Source organism: Pipra filicauda, unplaced genomic scaffold, assembly GCF_003945595.2.
Source record: "Pipra filicauda isolate LSUMZ 115617 unplaced genomic scaffold, ASM394559v2 scaffold10_size6260569_pilon, whole genome shotgun sequence".
NCBI lineage: Eukaryota > Metazoa > Chordata > Aves > Passeriformes > Pipridae > Pipra > Pipra filicauda.
Genome location: NW_024103541.1, coordinates 3,895,698 through 3,917,030, shown reverse-complemented (window position 1 = coordinate 3,917,030; position 21,333 = coordinate 3,895,698). Strand labels below are relative to the sequence as shown.

Here is a 21,333-nt window from a genome sequence, read left to right as displayed (position 1 = left end):
CAGTGCAGCAGGAGATGTCTTAGCACTGGCTGGCCTCAACCTGTGCAGCCTCACTAGGCCCAGCTCTGGTCAGTGCCAGCAGCAGGTCAGGGAGAGAGGCCGGCGAGTAGGGCCCATTGCAGTAGAGATACTTCAACTGTCATCCACCCAAAACTTCCTCTGAACAGCACTGACAACTGATGTGTGTCTTGGGGTCTCGTGATAGGCATCATGGCAAGGATTGATCCCTATGACTGAATTTGTAATTGTTAATTTAGGAACCCTGATAAGTGGCCACACACTCGGTAGTGAAAATTCTGTTTAAATAAATGTTCTTAAAGTTTTAGTTCCAACTCCCAGGATTAATATTTTTGGCCCATGAAGGTTTGGTTTGATTCCAAGAGAGTCAAGTTATTAAAACATACACTGGGAGAACCTGCCTTGCTTGTCTGTATTTCTTTTAACAGAAACTTAGTACCCTCTTCCAGTCGTGGAGTGGATCCATATGTTCGTATATACCTGCTTCCAGATAGAAGGTGGACAAGCAGGAAGAAGACTTCTGTTAAGAAGAAAACATTGAACCCTCAATACGATGAGAAGTAAGAAAATGTTAATTAAGATTGTGGCTGAAATAGTTATGATGTCTGTGTAACGAAAGGGCTTCCTAAGGTGTGCTGCTGTTGGTCCTAAGGATTGTCTTGTGAACGTTTGCAGGTCTTCTGAAACAAATGGCACTTTAATTGTGGTTTCCAAGTACTTGGGGCTTGCTCTGCCTGTGGTGTTGTCTGTCCCTCTGTAGCAGGGCACACCTTCTTCCCTGCCCCTTCCAGCGGGTGCAGGCTGCACTTGCTTCCTTGCAAACAGACATTCCCCTACCCATGTTTAACTCCCTGTCATGGCAAAGGCAATATTTTCATTCAAATGCCTCACAGAGCCTACTTCTCTGTTTATACTGCTTTGCCTGATGCTTGTTTGGACACCTTTCCAAAAGTCCAAGGCAGAAGTACAGAGCCTTTAGAGACTGGACCATTCTTTGGGCAGACAGATGGATGTTGTCATCAGTACCTGGTGGTACAGGGTAAAATGTTCCCACCCCTTTGGTGACAGTGTCACATGCACAGCTCTACCACTGAAATGGAATGTGTTTTGTATAAACCCAAACGCAGTAATGCTTAGAGGAAGAGCTGTTTTGAGAGGTGGTCTTAGTCCCATAATTAGAGGAAGGTACACATATGGGAAAATACGTGAATATTGGGTGATCCTGGTTGGTTTAGATTTTTCCTGTGTTGTGTCCTTTCTGTAAGTCAGAAATGGAGAAAGGATTTTAAAATATTTCATCTTAGCACTCAAAACACTGGAGCTGTGGATTTTTCTGTGTATTCCCAAGTAGCTCCACTGATTCAGTGCCAGCCCAGCTGTTGGGAACATCATCTCGTTTTCCTCATCCTCAGTATTGACGTATCCTGTACATCCTTAATTAAGGATAATAAGTTGGGCAATGCTTAGCTCCAAAACACATTACCTGTTTTACAGCTCTGACTTGAAGAAAAGCTATTCAGGTGGGCAGAACTGATTTAGCATGGACAAAACTCACTTGACATTAGTGATGTGTGCCAGAGGCTTGAGTCAGAGCCATTAAGAATTTAATTGCCACAAGTTTCAGCCTTTGCTCTTCAGTGCAAGGCTATTCTGTGAAATTGGGGGTTTGGCTCAGCTGTTTCCTCTGAGTAATGAAGGTTGAATGGCAAACACGCTGGTCTTCCCATGGAGAGGAAAAAAGATGGTACATGGCATTTCATCATGGATGCATGTTTTCCTCCTTCCCCCAGCACAGTGAACAGTCTGAACACAGTGTAATAGTCTTTCATGAGGCCTGGAAGAGGTTTCTTGCAATGTGAATGAAATCTAACTATAGATTTGCCTTTTCTGTACCTTCTTTTCCTGTTAAAGTCTTGGCTACTGATGTTGTACTCTGTCACTGCAATCTGGCCACTGATGCTTACAGGATTTTAAGATAGGACTTATGTCTCTCCTTTCTAAACTTTACATTTAGGTTTGAATTTTTTGAATCTTTGGAAAATGTCAAGAAAAGGACACTGGACATTGCAGTGAAAAACAGCAGGCCGTTCATTTCACAGGAAAGGAAGGAGCTGGGGAAAGTAAGTTTAAAGAATCCGCACTACAGATGTAACAGAGCTGAACAGTCTGGGCCATTCCTGTAATCCTGAAATGCAGCTCGCTGGCAATCTGGAAACAACATCTGCCAGATTTTCATCTGAAATCAGGCTGTACCATGTGGAGGCTCCTTTTCACTTGGGCCTGAGATGCAGCCCTAGAACTAGAAAGTGGGTCTGACTTGGGAGGAGTGCTAGCGTAGCTAATCAATTTGTATGCTGAATAATATACAAACAAATAAAATTGGCTTTTTAAAGGTGCGGATCGACCTGTCCCAGGAGGACTTAATAAAAGGTTTTGCACAATGGTAAGTACCATCTCCATACTTCCAAAACCTGCCCATTGCTTTGTTGGGAGTTTGCATGACTGTTGTTGAAGTTCTGGTGACTGGGCTGTGTTTGGGTGAGCAAGAAGAATATCTGACCTGCAAACGCAGGACTAACTTGAACTAATCTGGTAGTTTTATCTAAATTGTGTGTTAATCCATGGGCTGTGCGGTGCCTGCCCTGTGAGACAACTTTAATGAGATGCCTGTGTGCCAATTATAGTCTTCAGCATATTTTATGTTACCATAAAAGCCATGGGGACACATAAGTAAAAGAATTATGTTTATTAAAGCAACTTTGCAACAAATTTTAACTTGGATAAAGATCTTAACTAAATATTCTGATCAGCAATATATATATATATGATAAAACTTTAATTACAAAGCATTTATAGAAACTATTATAATAAGCCACTTACAGTTCTGCCTGTATGTTCATTGTGGTTCTGAGGTTTGTGTGTTCATTGGTCTGAGGCAGAGACTGAGAACCCGGCTTGGGTGTTTTTTTCCACTTCTACGTCTGTAGCTAATGGCAGTAGTTCTTCCTTCTTTCTCCTTCAATGGAGCCCAAGGAATGCAGTGTGGGTAGTCCGGGAGCTTGCCATCTGCACAGGCAGTGAGCCAATATTCCAGATAGGAAAACCATGTTTCCCTGGCCCAGCTTGTGTGTGTGTGTGTGTGTGTGTGTGTCTCAGGGCAATTATGGGAGGAGGGAAAAACAACACACCCGAAGTTCCTGGTGAAGAGCTGAAGTCTGAGGCCACCTGTGGAGCCTCCTTTGTCAGGCTCCCTGTGAAGGCCAAGCAATAAAGCAGCCCGAGTCCTCTCTATTGTGGCAGTTAAAACTGTAAAGAAAGTCTTAAACTACTGTAATTACTTACTGTGTCTGTCTTGCAGGTATGAGTTGACAAGGAGTAGACGCAGGAGAATTTGATTTCTTCTCATGTACATAAGGCACTAATTTTTCGACTTTATATAAATGTATATATCTCTTGTAATTAATGTGTTTTGCACACTCATTGCAAATTTGAAGCAGTCTTTAGCTCAGGACATGTAAATTTAATGATCCCATTTGGAGATTAGTTCTCACTGAAGTTAAAAAATAAACATATTTCCCCCCCCATAGGGAATAATTTGTCCTTAGAGAATAAATCTTTTATTTTTGCCATTTCTGGCAAATCATCCCCAAAGGACTTGTAAGTTTGAATCCTCTCTTAAGGAAGTGTACCTGGGGATATTTTAGATTGTCAGCCAAGTGTCATTATCTTGCTTGGCAGTCTCATGTCCCCAGGATCTTGTTCATGTTGTTTTAACATGAAAGTGTTGTACTTTTCTGAAGCAGCATTCTTCAGCTGTAGGGCTACAGAACCCATTAAACTTTAATAGCATTTATTTTTTGAGAAACTAAGAAATTGGTATTCCACTGCTCAGAAGTACCTTTGCAGACTGTGGCTGCAGGTATGTAAATAATGAGCTTCCAAAAGCAGGGAGCTTAGTTACCCAGATGTCATTAAGGTTTTAGTTTGTGACACCTTAATAGGTTTTGTCCTTTGTTACAGTACATTTCAAAATCTTGTAAACCCAGATTATGCCTGAGGAACAGCAGAGTTTTGTAAACTAAGCTTTAATATTGAGGCAAAATATTTTTGGAAGCTTGGTGTACTTGTTTCTGTACAATAAACTTCTGTCTTGCGTAAGAAACTTGATCTGTTCCTTTCTGAAACTGACTTTTGGAATATGACCATGGTAACTTCTAACCATCATTTGAAGCAAATTTCCAATATTTTTGGCCTAGATTGCATTAATCCAGTCTGCTTCAGTCCATAACATGAGAGAATACTCACTGAGTAACAATGTGGTCACATCCCAAACTGAGCCGAAAATGTAAACATTTTAAAACGGGCTCTCCAGAAAACCAAGATAGGCAAATGCTGAAAGTGTGATGGCTGAGGCAGTTAGAGCACCTTTATCTCATACTGAATGTGTCAGTAACATTCAAAATGCTCGTGGTTATAATGTGCCTGGTCGTGTGCTGGGTTCAGTTTCCTGGACTGATGCAGAGCGTATCTCTCTCTGAGATTGAGAAGACCAGTCAGTAGCAGTTATAATGAAAATTTTTCTTAAATTGACCAAGAATTAAGAAAAATTTAAAAAAATGCAGCAACTTTTATTTATATAAAATCTGGAATTGTTGCTTATGGTAACAGTAGAGGTAGCTGTAATTCATATACATCGACAGGTGTGTTCACAGGTAAGATAAATCTTGCTCAAGAAGAGCAGAGTCACTCTTTACCAGCTCTCCATTTCAGGTTTCGCACCACAGGCAAAATATCATCCAGGTTACTGATCTCTGCAACAGAATGGAAAGCAAAATGGTAAGGCCTATGTACCCAGAACACCTTCAAGCTCAGCCAAAATTCTAACTTAACTGTTAGAAAAACAGACAGTGAATAAAATAAACTCCTCACACCTTTTAATGCTTTTGGGAAAAAATCATTTGGGCTTATGAGTAATATGATTGAGTATATGCATTGTTCAATGAAAATAAAGTATTTTGGTCACTTCAAGAGGAAAGATGGAAAGAAGAGGGAGACAAAAGGTAGCACTATCCCTCACATGCTTCTTGTGTTTTAGCATGCCAGGAGTAAACAAAACACTTGTTAGTTATTTAAAGTTCTATGAGGAAACATTTGCATGAAGATAATTCCAACTGTTGCAAATATTACTTACCTAGAAGACAGAGCAAATCTTGGATGAGAGCTTGAAATGGTGGAAAGAAGTGCTCATGTTCCTCTAGTTTATTGATGATACTGAAATGTGCAAGTGAGACTGTCAGACAGGGGCTGCAAGGACATTGCAAGTTCACCTCCTTGGCTGTTCTGTCATTCTGTCATGACTTTGTAGAAACACAGCTACTTCGTATATAAAACCATTGACACCAAAACTCTGTTCTCCAGTCCTGAAACCTGCAGCCACCAAGAGGTAGCTGTCACAGGGATCTCTGATTTCACTATTTATGCCCTACATACGTCCTTCCTTTCCTCCTCACATGGCATCAGGTTGTCTATGGACTGGAACATTAGTCTATATATGCTAAATATACTGCCTGGGGGTTGCTGATATAACTACCTTGGAGGTAGGGCTAGAAATGCTTTATAAGCAGCTGTTCTTTAGTTAAAATTGTGAGGAGTGAGCACAGAAGGGCTGAGTATTGTTAACTCAGCATGTGTCAGACTTGTTGCCTGCTCCCATTTTTAGTTGGTTTGTAGAGCATAGGCTGAACACAAGCTCTTACAGTCTGCTACCACCTAGATGTGGCTGTCATCTGCTGAAGATGGAACAGGTAGGCAGCTTGAGGCATACACTGCCTTAGCAACTCATACACTTCAGTATTACAGCTTAAACTTGCAACACTTTCTCTTCCCCACCCACGTGCAGGATTTGTCTCCTGATGAAACACACATCCCATTAAGGCTTCTTTGATCACCTTATCCATGCAAACCACGGGGTGTTTTGGAACCTTCTGGCCTCAATTCTTCTCTTCCAGCTTTATCCTTTTGATGAAAGGATTCCAGAGTTGTTTCAAGTAGGATCATAGTAACACCTCTGCTGTCGCAGTTCACTGACTTTATAACAAATGATTGGTTTCTTTCAGCATCAGTTTAGCCATTTTTCTCAATTACTACATCTGATGTTTGAGGAATGGTCACCAATGGAACAGCCCCCACATACCTGTGGATGTCCTGAGTCCCCAGAAGCTGCTGTACCTGCTCAGTCACATTCTTATTAACGATGTCACATAGTTTCCCAACAGTATCCACTACCACAGTGGGCGGAGCTGAACTGTCTGTGGAAAAAGAAACACTTCATGTTTCTTGTAACAGTAATAACAGGGAAGTATTTTAGACACAGTTGAATTCTTGCAGGTGGCCAGATTTTATTTGTTTTTCATAGATCTAGGCATACACATTCCATCGTTCATAGAAAACAAAGTGCTCACGGTCAGAAATAAACAAATGTTAACTAGGAATGGGGAATCTCTCACTAATCTTTCAGTGGCTAAAAAAAAATTGGCAGAGCTGTGAATGTTCACAGCAGAAGTGGTACTAAAGTGCACCCTACAATTTCAGTGGAAATCAGCCAACTAAAATTACATATATAGAGAGAGGGTTCCTGTGACACACCAGGCACATTATAGGGCCTATGCCAACAGGGAACCTGCTTAATAAATATTTTGTTAACACCCAGAACTTGTTTTGGTATTGGATTTTAACTGTTTTGACTACTGTGACTGAAGATAACAGGCTTCTTGTCCTTTTCTCCCTCAATTTCAGAAGAACTAGGCTTGGAGAAGGCATCTTCTAAGCTGCAGTTACTAGAGGGACATGAGGCTTCCTCATCTCCCATGCTGGCTGCAGGCAGGAAGACTCCTTCTTTCCTTGAGTAAGGCTCAGCAGCCCAGGAGCCTTGCTCTGGGGCTGGACATCCGACAGCCCAGCCAATCCTTCAAACCCAGGAGCAGCAGCAACTCCTGTTCTTCAGAAGTACAAACTAGAAGAGAAGTAACTAAGTACACCTCTGAGTTCTGACAGGTTTTGACATTCAACAACTTCTTTTGGTTTTTAAGTTTAGCAGCATAAGATGGAAGTTTCTGAGGATTGCACACAATTACATTTGAATGAATTACTGAGTAGAAATCTACAGCAGAGGTTATCTTTCTAGTAGAGAATGAAAGACAATTATGAAGTCAGCTCACAGAAAACAAAGCTTTGTGGGAAAAATAAAAATTCCATTTCCTCTGTTATTCTTTTCTGCCTCCCTGTTATTCTTCAGCAACTGCTAAAGGCTTACAAATAATGGGAATTTGCTATTTAAACTGTAAATTGTCAGGAGCCTATTTTTATCTTCCCAGTGAAGAAAACACCTGGTTTACTCGTTTCTCAACAGCTCAATATTATTTTCTATGAAGAGATCAGCTTTCTCACTTATTTTCATCTTCCTTTGGAATGGTCTGAACAAACTGCAGTGGTCAGTCTTTACCTAGTTCCAGGAGCTCATGGAGATTCCTCATAGCGTTGGTCATTTCCCCAAGCTTTGTGTAAACCTCATTCATTCGTGGATAAACACCATTCAGAGAATTCACATCAAACAACTTCTGGAAGTGGGAGACTATGGCAGACAGGGTCTGCAAGGACCGTGTCTGGCTGTTCTGTAACAAGCAGGAAGAACTCATCACTGTTACTGCTTAACAAGGCAAGGACACTTTCAAACTGTGAAACACTCCTAAAAACAGTCTGAAGAAACATTAGTGTACTGCCCTTATTAAATCTCAGCCTTTCAAGTATTTTTAAATCTGAAGACATATTTTCAGTACTTTTCAGGCACAAATATATACTAAATCCAAAATACTCTTTCAAAAGCTTTCTTCTCTGTTGCTGAGAAGTACATTTATGTATTCTCAGCACTGACTGAGAAACAGAACAGGATCATTCCTGAGACTACAAGGCAATGCAAATTCATTGCTGGTCAAGTGCCTTTGATCAAAGCAGCCTTCTCCAAGGTGAATTTATCCATTATACTAAAACAGTCTTTGACTATTACATGTCTTCAAACAGATATTTCTTAAACCCCACAAGGCTTTCAAATGCACCGATCTAATCACCGTGTGAAGAATGCACTTAAGAATGTAACTTGTGATTATGAACCCCTGGCGAGAAATACCTTTTCCTTATTTTCTATTTCTTCCAAAATTGCATCTACTATGAACTGGAGATCTTCAACTCGTATGGATTCTCTGTTATCCTGTGGATCTGCAGTATGCCAGGGCATGAGTTCCAGAGACAGTTTTCTCAAGGACCTATGCAAATCCTTTTAAAGGAAGGGAGGGGACACAAATTATTTTAGAAACTGCTTAAAGTTGTTTTTATTACAGAAACAGGCAGACTTGCTGTTTCTCATATGCAGAAACATTCCAGTGTTGGAGATGGTAAGGTTTTAGCTTTCATGGAATTTAAGCACAGTATCTTGCTGACATTCTTTGATTTGAAAACAACAGTTATAGTCTAAAATACTATATTTGCTGTTTTACAGTTTCAGTGAATTAAGAAGTTTTGATCACAGAGAGTTTGTTTTCAAACAGAACTATTTCACTTGTATTTGGATCAAAAAGTTACTGTTCTGGCCAGACAAAAGGAAGAAAGAGAATGCACCGTCATTAATGTGTGAAGTCCAGACTCTAAAGCTTAATTGTCTTTTTATGGACTCAGCCAGTGAACAAAAATACTTAAATGATATACAAAGAGGAGTATCTCTGTTATGTGTTTCACATGGACAGCAGAATTACTTTTAACATTTAACACCCAATCAGGCAATAACAAAAGCTACACACAAAAAACCCACACAACTACGTACAGGGAGAGACCAAGGAGGGGTCAGCCCATGAAAAGACTATAAGGCCAAGTACAATAACGTGTTGTTACCTTTAGGGCCATCAGCTGATCTGCCCACATTTCTATGGTGAGGGGAAGGTGCTCAAATCCACATTCCTGTCCACTCTCTTTAGTATAATTTTGCACTGGCCCTTTGCTGCGCCGGTATATTAATGGGGGAGCTCTTGGACTTCGCAAAATAGAATCAATATGGGACAAAACCTTCAAAAACAAAGAACAAGTGTTATTGCTCAAATATGTATGACATTTTGTAATAAAATTCCTCTCTTTCACAGTCTTGATTGTCTAAACATTAAATCACAAATAGCTCCAATATTACTATTAATCCAATGTTACTATCGATGAATTTTACACAAGCATTCAATATGTAATAGATTCAAAGATTTAAACATACTAGCTAGAAGATATGTAAAAGTAATGCAAATATAATTCCCTTTGAGGGATACTTAATATACTCAAGGTATTGTTACTTCCACAGTTTGCATTTTGCTAAGTTTTATTATATTAGGGCTTTTTAATTTGAAGAAAAACAAAAGCCACTATCTCCACAGGCATGTTTAATACTGTAACCTAAGGCTCTGTTTTGCCCAAGACCTTGAACAAATCCCCTGTCCTGAAAAGACTTCAGCTAAATCATGGATTTGATATTTGCCAGCCTAGTGTCTTCTTCCTTTCTATATGTTTCAGAGATAAAACAATTGAGAACTAGCCTACATTAACTGTCAAATCCAGGACATTACTCATCTTGCACAGAGGACTTGGTAGGAACTCTTAGACTCAAACCAGCACCCACCAGTTTAGGTGTTTAAACAAAACATGTATAGTATTGCATTGTAACAGTGCTAGATACACACAGCACAGATAAAATTTGTGTACCTGTAAGTAATGCCGGCAAGCTGCCTGCAGCTGATCCACTTCTGCAGTGCTCCCAGATTCTTTCTTTTCTTCTCTTTCTCCAGTCCTACTGCCCAAAGATCTGCACAAAAATACACACAGTTGGTTACACAAACAGCCTTAGCAGGAGATACTACTTTCAACCTGATAAAAGAACCAGGTATGTAGCACCTACAAAATAAAATCCCCATGTTATGCTGTTGGCCAATAGAATTCCATCAGACTGAACTAGTACAGACTGACAACACAATACCTAAAGTAAATATCACTGATTTATCTCAAGCCTCCAGGCTGAGGTTATTCCAGACTACTCTGATTTAGAAGGGACACCACCAGACACACTGTTATTCTGTTACCAGAGGTTCTACTGTGGCTGAAGACTTTAAAATCCAGAGTTTTACTGAAAAGGGTCAAATTCCAAGCTCAGTCTTTATCTGGTTCTGCTGGAATATCTTTCCTAGCTAACTACACACAGCTCGACATCCCTCTTATCAAATCTAAGATGACTTTCTCTAAAATTACCATCTAATTAATATCCACTGCACAAGAGAAAAGACCATTTAAATATACACAATGTGTATATTTATTTTAAAGTTTAAGTGATGTCTTTTTCAGGCTATGTTTATCATTCCATATACACATGCACAAATGACTAAGTGAAATTACAGATAAAAACACTTCACCTACACTAGATCTTTAATACCTTCAATGTATTTTCTTAGTAATGTTTCAGAAAACAATGAAGTCAACTTCTAAGAATAATATGGACATAACTTCTGTAGCTGTAACATTTTGCCAACTCATACCTTCACATTCATAATCCATAATGTAACCAGGAGCTTGCTTTATAGCTCATGAAGCAGCAAACACCACAGATCTGCCCTGTCCTTATAGCCTGCAATAGCCCTCAAATCAAATTCAGAAAGACAAAGTGAAATAAAAAAGACACACTGCTGTGCCCCCATTTGGAGACCCTGCCATCATTTCAGAGATACACAAGGCTTTGGAGATCCAGCAGCATTTGCTGCCCATAACGAGGCTCTGAGGAATGCTGATAAGGTACATGCTGTATAAGCCACTATCTACATTACAAAGTAACTTTGCTTTCAGAAGTCCAGAGGATTCATGGAAGTTATTAAAGGAATATACTTACTGGATAATTTTCTTTAAAGTTTTCTCTAGTTTCTTCACTTGGTGCTTGTGAAATTTTAATTCCTGTGCAGTTGGCCTGTTAGAAAGAAAAAGCACTGTATTATATGTCTTGTATTGGGAGGTATCTATAAAATTTAGCCAAGCAAAAAAATATGAAAGCTTTGCCAGTGCCAAAACATTCTGGAAATTAAATCCTGCTACATTTCTATGTGATAACAGCAATTAACAGCAAACTAACCACTAGCAGTTGTTTTTAACCGTGTAGGAAGGGGAGTTTGGCTGTTGCTGCCATATCTTATTTCTTTGATTGCAGATTTCATACTACACTTGTGCAACCACTGGTACTTTTGGTTTCTTTCTTTGTAAAGCAAAATCTACCAAAATGGCCTTGCAAAGGATGATACTTATCCTTTCTCACCTTATTTCCAAATCTTTTTTGAGATTTGTATTTTCAAGCAAAAGCTCTTCGTTCCTGGCTTTTGTTTCAATAAGTTGCTTCTGGAAAGACTGCAACATAGACTGGGTTATTTCTTCTATTTCACTCATTTCCTAATCAACAAACTTGAACAATTTAAAATATTACATGTTAAGAAGAGTTCACAATTGCCTGTACAGCAAGACAGCATGAATGAGGAATAAATGACTAAGACCAAGAGCTGCATTAGACCACAGGTGGAGAACTGTGACTATGCAGTCCCCAGCAAAGACTCACAACACAGTGCTGAACCTTTGCGTAAAGACAGGGAACCCTGCCCAGAGAGGTTACAAGTTCAGAAGACATGACAAGGGACAGAAATCAAACATATTTATGTTTCTAGGTGGCTCTTGAAGGGTTACCATTTAGAGATCTGCACTGACTTAGATTTGGCAGTTCCATACCGTGAGCAGTGCTCTGTAATTAGGAGTAGCATCTAGATTTAAGAAGTCTTCCTTGCTTTTTCCTTGTCTCTGTACCCGGTCTTCATCTTTTTTATATTGCCTATTGGGAAAAAAAATATTGTTTGAGCTTACAATTCAATTAACTCAAAAATCTAAGTTGGTTTAGTTAGGGTTGTATGTATGATAATAATGTTCTCAAAATTAAAAAGTAAATAGAATTGGAAATTCTGCCCTAAGATCCACTGCTCTAATTTCTGGGAAAGCTGCTTCACATGCCAATCAAGTGCACTTATCCTCAAGAGAAACTCCAGTACAAGTAAATCCCATTTCAGTTTTCAAGATAATAAACTCAAACTATAGGAATGTCTCAGGTATCTGCTTGTTGCTTTGCAGCATGATAGATCTGAAAACCCAGTATTCCTTTAGTTTTAGGAGATCATTCAACTGAGCACAGCTGATGCAGCAATTCTGGCAAAAGAGGAAAGGAAAAAAAAAAAAAAAAAAAAAAAAGAAAAAAAAAAGAAAAAAAAGACTTAAAGCTCAAGTGTCTGAATATCCCAAACTTCCCAGCTGTCCTGGCCTCCTGACTGAGGAGCTGCTTAGCCTGGACTGACAGTTATTCCCTGGATGAATCCAAATTTCCATGATCATTACAACGTTTTGGTGTTTCTTACATTCTAGAGAGATCTGGAGCACAGAATATTTACCACTATATGGTTTAAGAACAGTAAGGGGTAAATAAATTTTGAACAGTAGTACCATAAGGCATTAGATGAGACCTACCTCAGCTCCTTTTTAATCTGACTAATTTGAGATTCATAATAATCAATTAGACAAAGGTACCTGAAGAAAGGAAAAATGGCATTTTGAATTTCAGATAATCTCAAAAAACTCATGCCTGAGAAATAGTGACCAACCCAAAGGAACAGGCGAGCTTACACAGCTGCACTGCACTTCAGAAGTGGCTGCTCCAAACAGTGGGTTTTCTTTCATGGTTTGCCAAAACAGAAAATATGACGGAATGAAAAGTAGAGATACTAACTCTGTACTAGTCTAGAACTGGCAAAATCATTCAAGAGGAGGAAAAAACCTAAATCTGCCCAACAGTCTCCTCATCTTATAACTTACCCAGCAAGCTTAACAGAGAGGCATAGTCAAAATAAAGTGGCTTGAGCACTCTGAGGTTGCGTTTTGGAGAGACACATGAGAGAGCACAGGGAACCAAACTCAGTGATCCCTCCTCTCATACAGCAAGGGCATGAGGGAAAGCCTGTGCACACACAATCTCTTTTAGAAGCTTCCCAAGTAAACATTTGTGGCCAGGCCTAGAAAGCAGGTGACATCAGCACAGTAAAGCAATGGCTAACTGAGGCCTAAAAACTGGCAAATGTCTTGAGTATAGCAGAGCTATGGAAATCCTATTGGCAAAAGATTCAGCCTTGGGATACTTTCAGAACTTACCCTAAAGTACTCTGAAGCCTCACAGCAAGCCTGCAGTTGCAAAGATCCCTTCCCAAAACTGGAAGGGCTATTTTTTTGGGGGGAGGGGTGGTGGTGGTGTTGAGGATCATGTCTGTTGGGTTTTTTTGTTTGTCATTTTTTTAAATTTACATTTTTAAATGTTAGAATCCCAGGATGAGATCATCCTAGCAGACACTGCAGTTCCAGAGAAGAGTGAATCATTCCCTGCCCTTTGCTGACACCTAGTGTAGGCAGTGGCTGGTAAGTTTTTAATTTCTGCCATGGATTTATCTGTCTCACAATTTTACAAAAGAAAAATATCACTGCACTGATGTACCTTTAAAAGAATTCATATTTCAGCTTGCACCCCTAAGGTCTCCAGCTTTTTTTTTTTTTCCATATAAATATTGAGAAGCATTACTTTAAGATCTGTTTCTTCATTCAGTGATACAGGTTGTTCACCAATATAAGAAGATCACTTACCTCTGATCTAGAAGAGACTTGGGAGCTCTTTTGCAAAACTGACGAAACATTTTGTTTTGAGTGGCAACGCGGTGCTGCTCCTCCACCCCAACCTTGCTCAGCTCCTTCTGCAAACGGGCAATAACCTCTTCCTGTTCTTGCAGCTTTTCCTGCTGCTGTTGGTATTTTACCTGGGAATAGGTAATGGGAGCATTATTAAATTGTTCTGACCTCCCAGCTGACTGTTCTGTACATACCCAGCTACACACTTGGTCCCAAGGAGGATTAGTCTTTGGGTTTTAGCCATACTGAAGAGACAGTGGAAGAAGGACACAGATATTTTTCTAAGTTATTGATAGAAAATTTTGCACAGCTCAAAAAATCTTTGCTCTAGACAGTGTACTAACTCCATGACCCAAGACTCATGTAAATTTTGATCAATGTAAATATTTTTAGATCTTTTAAAAAAAGACGAAAGTTTGAATCCTCAGGCAGCACTATCCAAACTACCTGGGAAGCCTGTTGGTCTTTTTGAAGTTCTCTGACTTGGTTCTGTTGCTGGCAAGCTTTAGCTATCGTTTCATCTTCCAGCTGACGAATTTTGGCCTTAATGTTTTTCACCACATTTTCCAAATCATTAGCCCGTTGCTCTTGTCGAGATGCCCGACCTTGCTCCTGTCGCACCACGTCTCTGAAAAAAAATAAATAAATCCTTCATTTAAATTAAACTCATTTCACTAAAGACAATGCAGGAAGCACACACCTGACACACCTATTATCATTTGATAATATCCTGTGGCAGCAGATATGGGAAATATGCAGGTATAGGAAGAAGCAGCAGATGAAATAACAGAAGAGCTCAAAAGGAACTAGACCAACATTGCTGCACATTGGGCAATAATGTCAGGAAAAAAGTCTTAGGCCTCTGGTGAGACTAGATCTCCACTGGGCAGGAGATGCACATTGATAATACTTTCACTTTGCATTAGCAGGTAAGTTCCTTCCACTGTGTCTTACCTAAGACATCGATTTGTCTCCATAAGTCCTTGCATCAACTTCTGCTGTCGCTCAATGTCTTCCACCAGCGTTTTTAATGCAAGTCTTATTTCTAGAGAAGACTGACTATCTAGGACAATCATATCTGGAGATACAAAACATAAACAAAGTCACAGTGAAAGGCTTCTCCTTTTTTTAAGGAGAAGACTGCATGTCTGCTGCCATTTGGAAGTGACAGCTTTAGAGATGCCTTATGAATTTAGACTTACTAAAATACAAAAAGCAGTTAAATTAGCATGTCCTTACCTGTCGTATTTCTGCAGCATTGGGGGGCAGCAAGACTCACCGGTTTCAACCCATGACGCATTAATAGCTTGTTTAAATTTTCCCACTCTGCTTTCTCCTGCTGCAGTTGGGAGAAGGGGAAGAAGAGGCAGAAACCTGAGTTCTGCAGATCAGCTGTGCAGGCGGTGGGGGATACCAAATGCCCCCAAATTAAACCAAACCAACCCCAACCCCCCTAGAACCCCCAGCCACTACAGGAGGGGTTGGGAGACGCTCCAATAGGATCCGCAAAATACACTGAGGAAAAGCGTACTTAACAACATACAGCACGCTCAGTTTTCCCGATCTCTGTCAGAAGGCAAAATATGTGCAATGAGCAAAATTCGCCTTTTTAAGAAGCCCAGACCACCGGCTCTGGGGTCCCTCCAACGCCCCTGGGGCGCAGCGGCCCCGCCGCGAGCGGAGCGCTCAGGGAGCCGGTGGCGGCTCCGGGGGTTATGGGCTGTTGGATCGCTCTTTGTCCTGCTCCAACCACCCAGCAGCGACACCCGGGGCCGCCACGGTACCTCTGTCATGGCGAGGGCCGCCGACCGGGACGCAGAGCAGGAGAGGTGCCGGTTCCCCGGCCGCGGAACGCCTCGGGCGGGAGCGGGGCTGAGGGAGCGGGCGGGCGTGCGGGCGCGGGGCGGCGCCGGGCGGGAGCCGCCATTTTGCGGCGCGGGAGCCGAGGGGAGGAGACCCGGCGGAGGTAGGAGCGGGGCCGCCGCCGTGCGGGGCGCGGGATGAGCCGCCTGGGGGGCGGTGGGAACGGCACTGCAGGGACTTGGGCTTTTCACAAAAAAAAAAAAAAAAAGCTCGCTGCCGGTGGGTGGGGGAGATATGCAGCGCCCTGGAGCTCATGCGCTTCCCGGTACGCCGCGCCACGATGAGCGCTGCCGGGATTAGGTAGATGGGGAGCGGTAATCCGAGTTTATTTTTCAGAGCAAGCCCTCATGTGTACAGGAGTAAATCTCGTTTTGGGCTGCTGGCTTGGTTAGCAGAAAACGCGGTGAAACGAGGCGGTCGGTGCAGGACAGATGCGTTTCCCTGGATTGGAGCCAGCGGGTGGCTGTTGGAAGCGAGCAGCGCCTGGTCCCTCCGGGCTTTCCCTTGGGACTCGGGTGGTACCGGCTGGCCTTCAGGAAACACACGGCTGACCTAGAGTCTGGGTTCAGCTTCGGTTTAAAATAGAAGTCTATAACCTCATTACCATGATTTGCTAAAAAAAAAAAAAAAAAAAAAAAAAGGAATTTGTGTGTTCTGGGATGCTTCCTAACCCTTTCAGCACCGATCCTAAATGATCTCCAAGATCCACGCCGCAGGATTGCGTCCTGCCGGGGATGGTGAAGGGTGGCCTGGGGACACTCTCCAGCTGCCACCTCTCCTGGCATTTCCTTTTGTGCCCGAGGCCGCTCCTTGTGCTGATCCAATGCCTGGGACAAGCGCGGGTCTATCCCGAGCCCCCGCGCCCGCTCCTTTGAGGAGAGGGAAATACATCCCGCCTGACTCCCACCGTGTGCCAGGGGATGCCAGCCTTCACAGCCACCAGTAACTTCAGGAACAGCCAAAACAGTCTCCTGGGCATTTATTAGCACGTGTTACTATTTGTTTACATTTAAGTTACACTTATTGATATGCACAGGCAAGGCAGACAGCCCTTAGCAAATTAGTGAAAATAATACATTAAAAATCAGTCAGTGGTTGTAAAACACCATCATGGTCTATTACTCTTAAGTAAGAAACGAGTTATTTGCGGTTCACATAGATTTTGTGACTGAATTGCCAGGTCAGATTTGCTCATGTGATTGCTGTAAACTGCTACAGTGGTTTAGGAAAGCGAGTGGGTGAAATTGTTGGCTGTGCTATTTCACAGTCCTGAGGTCATTACGGTCTGGGACAGAGATGGGCAACTCTAACTGGGTTCCTGCTTTGGTCAAGTTTTTAGTTTCTAAGCTTTCGGTCACAAGTTGGGCAGCCTGTTTTTCCATCAAATAACCAACAAAGTTATGATGAGCTAATAAAGTTAGGATAAACTGCATTTACTAATTTTGCAAAATATTATATTTTTTCAATATACATTTGCCTTTCTGTTTAAGAGGAAAGATGGTTTTATTTTAAATGTTTTTGTTTCATCATATATACTACAGCTAGCACTGCATGTAGTTAATAACGCTTTTAAAAATGTCCTTTATCTTAACTGGAGAAAACCAGGAAAACTTAGACCTCAGCACTTCTCTGCTGCTATTCTGCTTTTCTATTTTTTCTTGCTGCTAATTGGATTAAAAGCTGTTTGGGTTACTATGGCATCCGGTGAGGAGATTACTGTCTGTGAAGATGAAGTAAGGTAAAAAATCAGGACTGTGGTATGAGCAGATTTGGAAAGATATCCACAGTTCCAGTGGTCACTTATGATTGTATCTAAACTTTAAAAATTACTTAAATAAAAGGATATCTTGCCAGATCTCTTCCCCTGTGTGTTTGTGTGTGCATTTCTGAATGATGTAGGTAGTGTTTATGAGATTACAGACAAATCTGTTAAAACAGCAAATAGCTAAACTGGCCATCCTGACTATTTTTCAAGTCCAAAAGGCTGAAACACTTTCTTTGAGACTAATCAAATACTGTATTTTAATGCCTACCAGGAAATAGCAGAACTGTCCAGGAGCATCTGAATACTAAGTGTATTTTGTAACCTACTGTCACCTGAAATGGGAGTTCTAGAGGTTTTTAGAGGTTAGATGGGTATCTGTGTCTTTGTACCGTGTTCGTCTAAGTGAGTCTGTGTAACTGTCGGGTTATATTTTGTGATATTTTGTCATATTTGAGTGTTTGAAAAAAACATGAAAATATAAGCAGTTCTGTAAGCTTATTCTTTCAAGTCTCATTTTTCATTTGCAAAAAACAACTTGCCCTGAAGCAGTAAAGCTTTGAACTGCACACATCAGGAACTGAACTTTCAACGACAATTAATTTACTTTGTTGGTTTTTCCTTAGGTCTCGGTACAGCCACTTAGAGAAGATGACAGATTTGGTGGCTGTTTGGGAAGTAGCTTTAAGTGATGGTGTTCATAAGATTGAATTTGAACATGGGACCACTTCAGGAAAACGTGTTGTCTATGTTGATGGAAAGGTGAAATTGCTATGTGCTCAAAATTCACTGTGATACAGATTATATAAGTGCACTTCCATGCAACATGCATCAGAGCAAACAAAAGACTAATAAATGCAAGCGAGGTACATTCAGTTGATTAACTTTACCTGACTTATTGAACTACATCATTCTTTTTTTCAGTTCCAGTTAAGGTGTGAGTATTCATGAAGTGCTTTGCTGTCTTTGGGCAGAAGCACTCTGTGCATACAAACCACCGTGTATGCATTCATTCCCAAATAACAGTTCAGTACTGAGCTGTCTCCTGAGTTCCAGTTCAATTTTTTTCATATTAAAACATGCACTCAGATTTCTCAGTTAATACCCACTGTCTTTGTCTTATTCTACAGGAAGAAATAAGAAGAGAATGGATGTTTAAATTAGTGGGTAAAGAAACATTCACTGTTGGAGCTACTAAAACAAAAGCTGCTATTAACATAGATGCAGTCAGTGGCTTTGCATATGAGTATACTTTGGAGATCAATGGAAAGAGTCTGAAGAAACATATGGAGAACAGGTTAAAAACAACCAATACTTGGATATTGAACTTGGATGGTACAGACTATAGAGTTGTTCTAGGTAAGTAAACATTGAATGACTCCGTGTTACTGCCTTTGAAAAAGCTTGTGTGCCTTTAATAACTGGTAACTAAGAGAAAGTGCAGTTCAGTGGGTAGCACTGGTGCAGTATAAAAGCTTGGGTGGTTTGGAAGTTTGGAATGAGATGCCAAAGACAATCTGAAAAACAGCAACGTGGTCTAGATTTAAAAACAAAAGAAAAAAAAGAAAAAAAAAGAGGTTGGGAGGCATTATGGCTGCTGCATTCATAGAGCTGCTCTAACAGGACAGTTCTGCAGGTGAAGCCTGTTATAGAAGTGTTATCTGTGTTGTGATCAAACCTGATGTTTGTTCAGCAGGTACCCAGGCCTTCCCTCCAAAAATCATCAGCCAAAGTCAAGGAGTCTCTATCTGAGGAAGTGTGACAATTTCTACATTTTTGATAGATTAATGAGCATCCTTTTTTCTGCATCACTTCTTAACTACAAATTTAATCTAAAAACTTCAGATCATATTCTTTCACTATTTTAATAAGCAGGCAATACATCTCTTCTGCCCCCCTTTCTTAGATACATTACAAGCAGCCAGGAGGAAGGGACCCTCTGAGGAATTTGTCCATGGCATCTAGTGGGAAAACTTCCGCTTAGGTATTCCTGTATAGTTAGATCTGGAAACAAGAGATCTTGGGCTATGATTTTTATAAAGCCTCAGGACAGAACGAACTGCCCTAAGATGAAGGGGGGCAATGAAGAAAAACAGTTTTTATGCCAGAAACAGATATATCTCCTCACAGGATTTTAATCTCCCTGTGCTTACTGGAAAGGCAAGCAGGGCTCAGCTCTCTGCTGATGACCTGTGGATGACAGTGTCTGTAATGTGAATTCTAGAGCAAAATAATTTAAGAAGGATATGCTGGGAGAAGTAAAAGAATATTCTGTTTCAAATGGAAAAAAATCTAAGACTGATATTTAAAGTACTTAGGCTTTCGAGAAGATTTTAAGAATACAAACAGTTTGATGGATGTTAAATAATGCTGCTTCTGAATTAAACCAACCTAGAAAGAATGTTAGAGCTTCACTGAAAAAATGGCACTCAAAGAATTAGCAGAAATTACTTCATTTTTCTGTCTTCAAGTTTTTCAGTTTAATTAATTACTGTCAGAATATTTCTGGCAATATTCTGAACAACCCAGTGTCAATAGCCCAGTGTCAACCCAGTGTCAGGGCTAGAGAGAGGTAAAAATGTATGTTCAAAGCAAAAGTTGTTTCCTCATTGTTGAGAGCCTCCCCATCTCTGCTATGAGAGCAAACCCTGTAGCTCAGGTACTACGGCTAATTAGGAACTTCTTTTGGGAATTCAAAGTAAATTTCAACAGTAGATTTTTAAAATTCCTAGATCTTTGTCTGTAGGGGCGAAAAAAATACCTTTCTGTTTTCCTTTTCCTTCACAGAAAAGGACACTATGGATGTGTGGTGCAATGGTCAAAAAATGGAAACAGCGGTACGTGATCCCTTCCAAAGGCTCTTCCCAGCCTACGGTTACATAACCAAAGCTTAGCAAAATAAGCTTCTGTCTTTGTGTCACACGTGCATTAATTTTTAGAGCAGGCTGGCAGGTAGAAGGCTTAATCTGTTTGGTGTCTTTTTGTATTATGATGGCTGTCAATACACATACTAGGGAGGCTTCCCCCTCCTTGAAGGATGTGTCAAAGTGGTTACTACTGCCACAAGAAAGCCCCTGGATGAGTACAAATTGTAAAAACAACAGTTTTGGTATACCTGAGAGGAGGATGAAGATTCACCAAATCATGGAACAGCCTGGGTTGGAGGGAACCCTAAAGATCATCCCGTTATAACCTCCCTGCCGTCACAGGGACACTTTTCACTAGACCGGGTTGGTCAGAGCTCCGTTTCTGTAGAAATCAGTGGAAGAAACTCCTTCTCCAGTAAATCAAAATTTCTCCTCCTGATGGCTCTCAGCCTTTTCCATATTGTAATAAATGCTCTAGGAGATATTCTTGCAAGCTGCATGTGCAGGTTTAGTTGTCAATCTCACTGCTTCCATTACAGTGGCACACGGATTGTTCTGCTCTCCCAGAGACGACACAGCCATGCCTGGCAAAATCCGTAATAGGAAATTACCTAACTGCAGCAGGAGCCAAGAATACACAATCCAAAATACACAACTGGTACTCAATTCAGGGATCTCTTTCTGCATCCTGCTGTAGAAGGCATCCTAAATACTTCACCTTTTACTGCCACTTCAGCATAAGTTTGTGTGGCACTTACTGGCTGTACGGCACAACTGGGCAGGAAGATGCTTTTTCTGTTTTTGTTTACTAGCATGGATGAGTAATATTAACCCACAAACTCCAACTTTACCATTTTGAATATGTGAAATTTTGATTGTGATCTGATGCCCACAGATCTTTAACTGGGCACGTTGACAAAGCCCTGCCTGAGATTCTGGAGCTTTGTTCAGTTTTTGGGCTGTATTTGTTGCAGGTACCTGTGGCTGCTGTAATGTGGGAAC

At 40.9% G+C, this 21,333-nt stretch overlaps 3 protein-coding genes across 8 annotated transcripts in view; 2 read left to right on the top strand and 1 right to left on the bottom strand.

The window, feature by feature from the left end:
* Positions 1-4,185, top strand: part of ESYT3 (extended synaptotagmin 3) — a 32,336-nt gene extending 28,151 nt beyond the window's left edge. Inside the window, exons 20-23 of the mRNA XM_027723582.2 lie at positions 447-578; positions 2,033-2,138; positions 2,412-2,461; positions 3,377-4,185. Of these exons, the coding sequence (XP_027579383.1) occupies positions 447-578; positions 2,033-2,138; positions 2,412-2,461; positions 3,377-3,413 (325 nt within the window). The 3' untranslated portion in view covers positions 3,414-4,185. The remainder of the gene's footprint in view (positions 1-446; positions 579-2,032; positions 2,139-2,411; positions 2,462-3,376) is intronic.
* A 440-nt stretch (positions 4,186-4,625) lies between these two features.
* Positions 4,626-15,729, bottom strand: CEP70 (centrosomal protein 70). Of its 4 annotated transcripts, none has more exons than XM_027723594.2 (16): positions 15,624-15,729; positions 15,079-15,178; positions 14,794-14,917; positions 14,287-14,467; positions 13,798-13,967; positions 12,637-12,696; positions 11,854-11,953; positions 11,393-11,481; positions 10,976-11,050; positions 9,805-9,904; positions 8,959-9,129; positions 8,201-8,347; positions 7,520-7,688; positions 6,212-6,326; positions 5,210-5,289; positions 4,626-4,829 (listed from the first exon to the last, which is right to left on the bottom strand). In XM_027723594.2, the coding sequence occupies exons 1-16, from the start codon at positions 15,630-15,632 to the stop codon at positions 4,762-4,764; spliced, it is 1,758 nt and encodes a 585-aa protein (XP_027579395.1). In that variant the 5' UTR covers positions 15,633-15,729; the 3' UTR covers positions 4,626-4,761. The 4 variants fall into 4 exon arrangements, with proteins under 4 accessions (XP_027579395.1, XP_039237946.1, XP_027579396.1 ...); XM_039382012.1 differs by lacking the exon at positions 15,624-15,729 and adding an exon at positions 15,371-15,562; XM_027723595.2 differs by lacking the exon at positions 15,624-15,729 and adding an exon at positions 15,383-15,562.
* FAIM (Fas apoptotic inhibitory molecule) overlaps positions 15,570-21,333 on the top strand; it is an 8,008-nt gene continuing 2,244 nt past the window's right edge. The window contains exons 1-4 of one of the 3 annotated variants that reach the window (XM_027723599.2): positions 15,570-15,668; positions 18,091-18,226; positions 18,595-18,823; positions 20,252-20,301. In XM_027723599.2, coding sequence (XP_027579400.1) covers positions 15,631-15,668; positions 18,091-18,226; positions 18,595-18,823; positions 20,252-20,301 — 453 coding nt within the window. In that variant the 5' untranslated portion in view covers positions 15,570-15,630. Of the gene's footprint in view, positions 15,669-15,747; positions 15,806-17,133; positions 17,441-18,090; positions 18,227-18,594; positions 18,824-20,251; positions 20,302-21,333 lie in introns of those variants that run through there. The other 2 variants (XM_027723601.2, XM_039382018.1) reach the window with 2 other exon arrangements.

Bases quoted from the DNA above. Each gene is read 5' to 3' on its own strand.
- CEP70 (XM_027723594.2), bottom strand. The intron at 14,918-15,078 runs GTAAGGACATGC...TTGTATCTCCAG, and splicing joins ATGCTGCAGAAATACGACAG to ATATGATTGTCCTAGATAGT. The intron at 11,482-11,853 runs GTATGGAACTGC...TCTATGTTGCAG, and splicing joins ATTACAGAGCACTGCTCACG to TCTTTCCAGAAGCAACTTAT.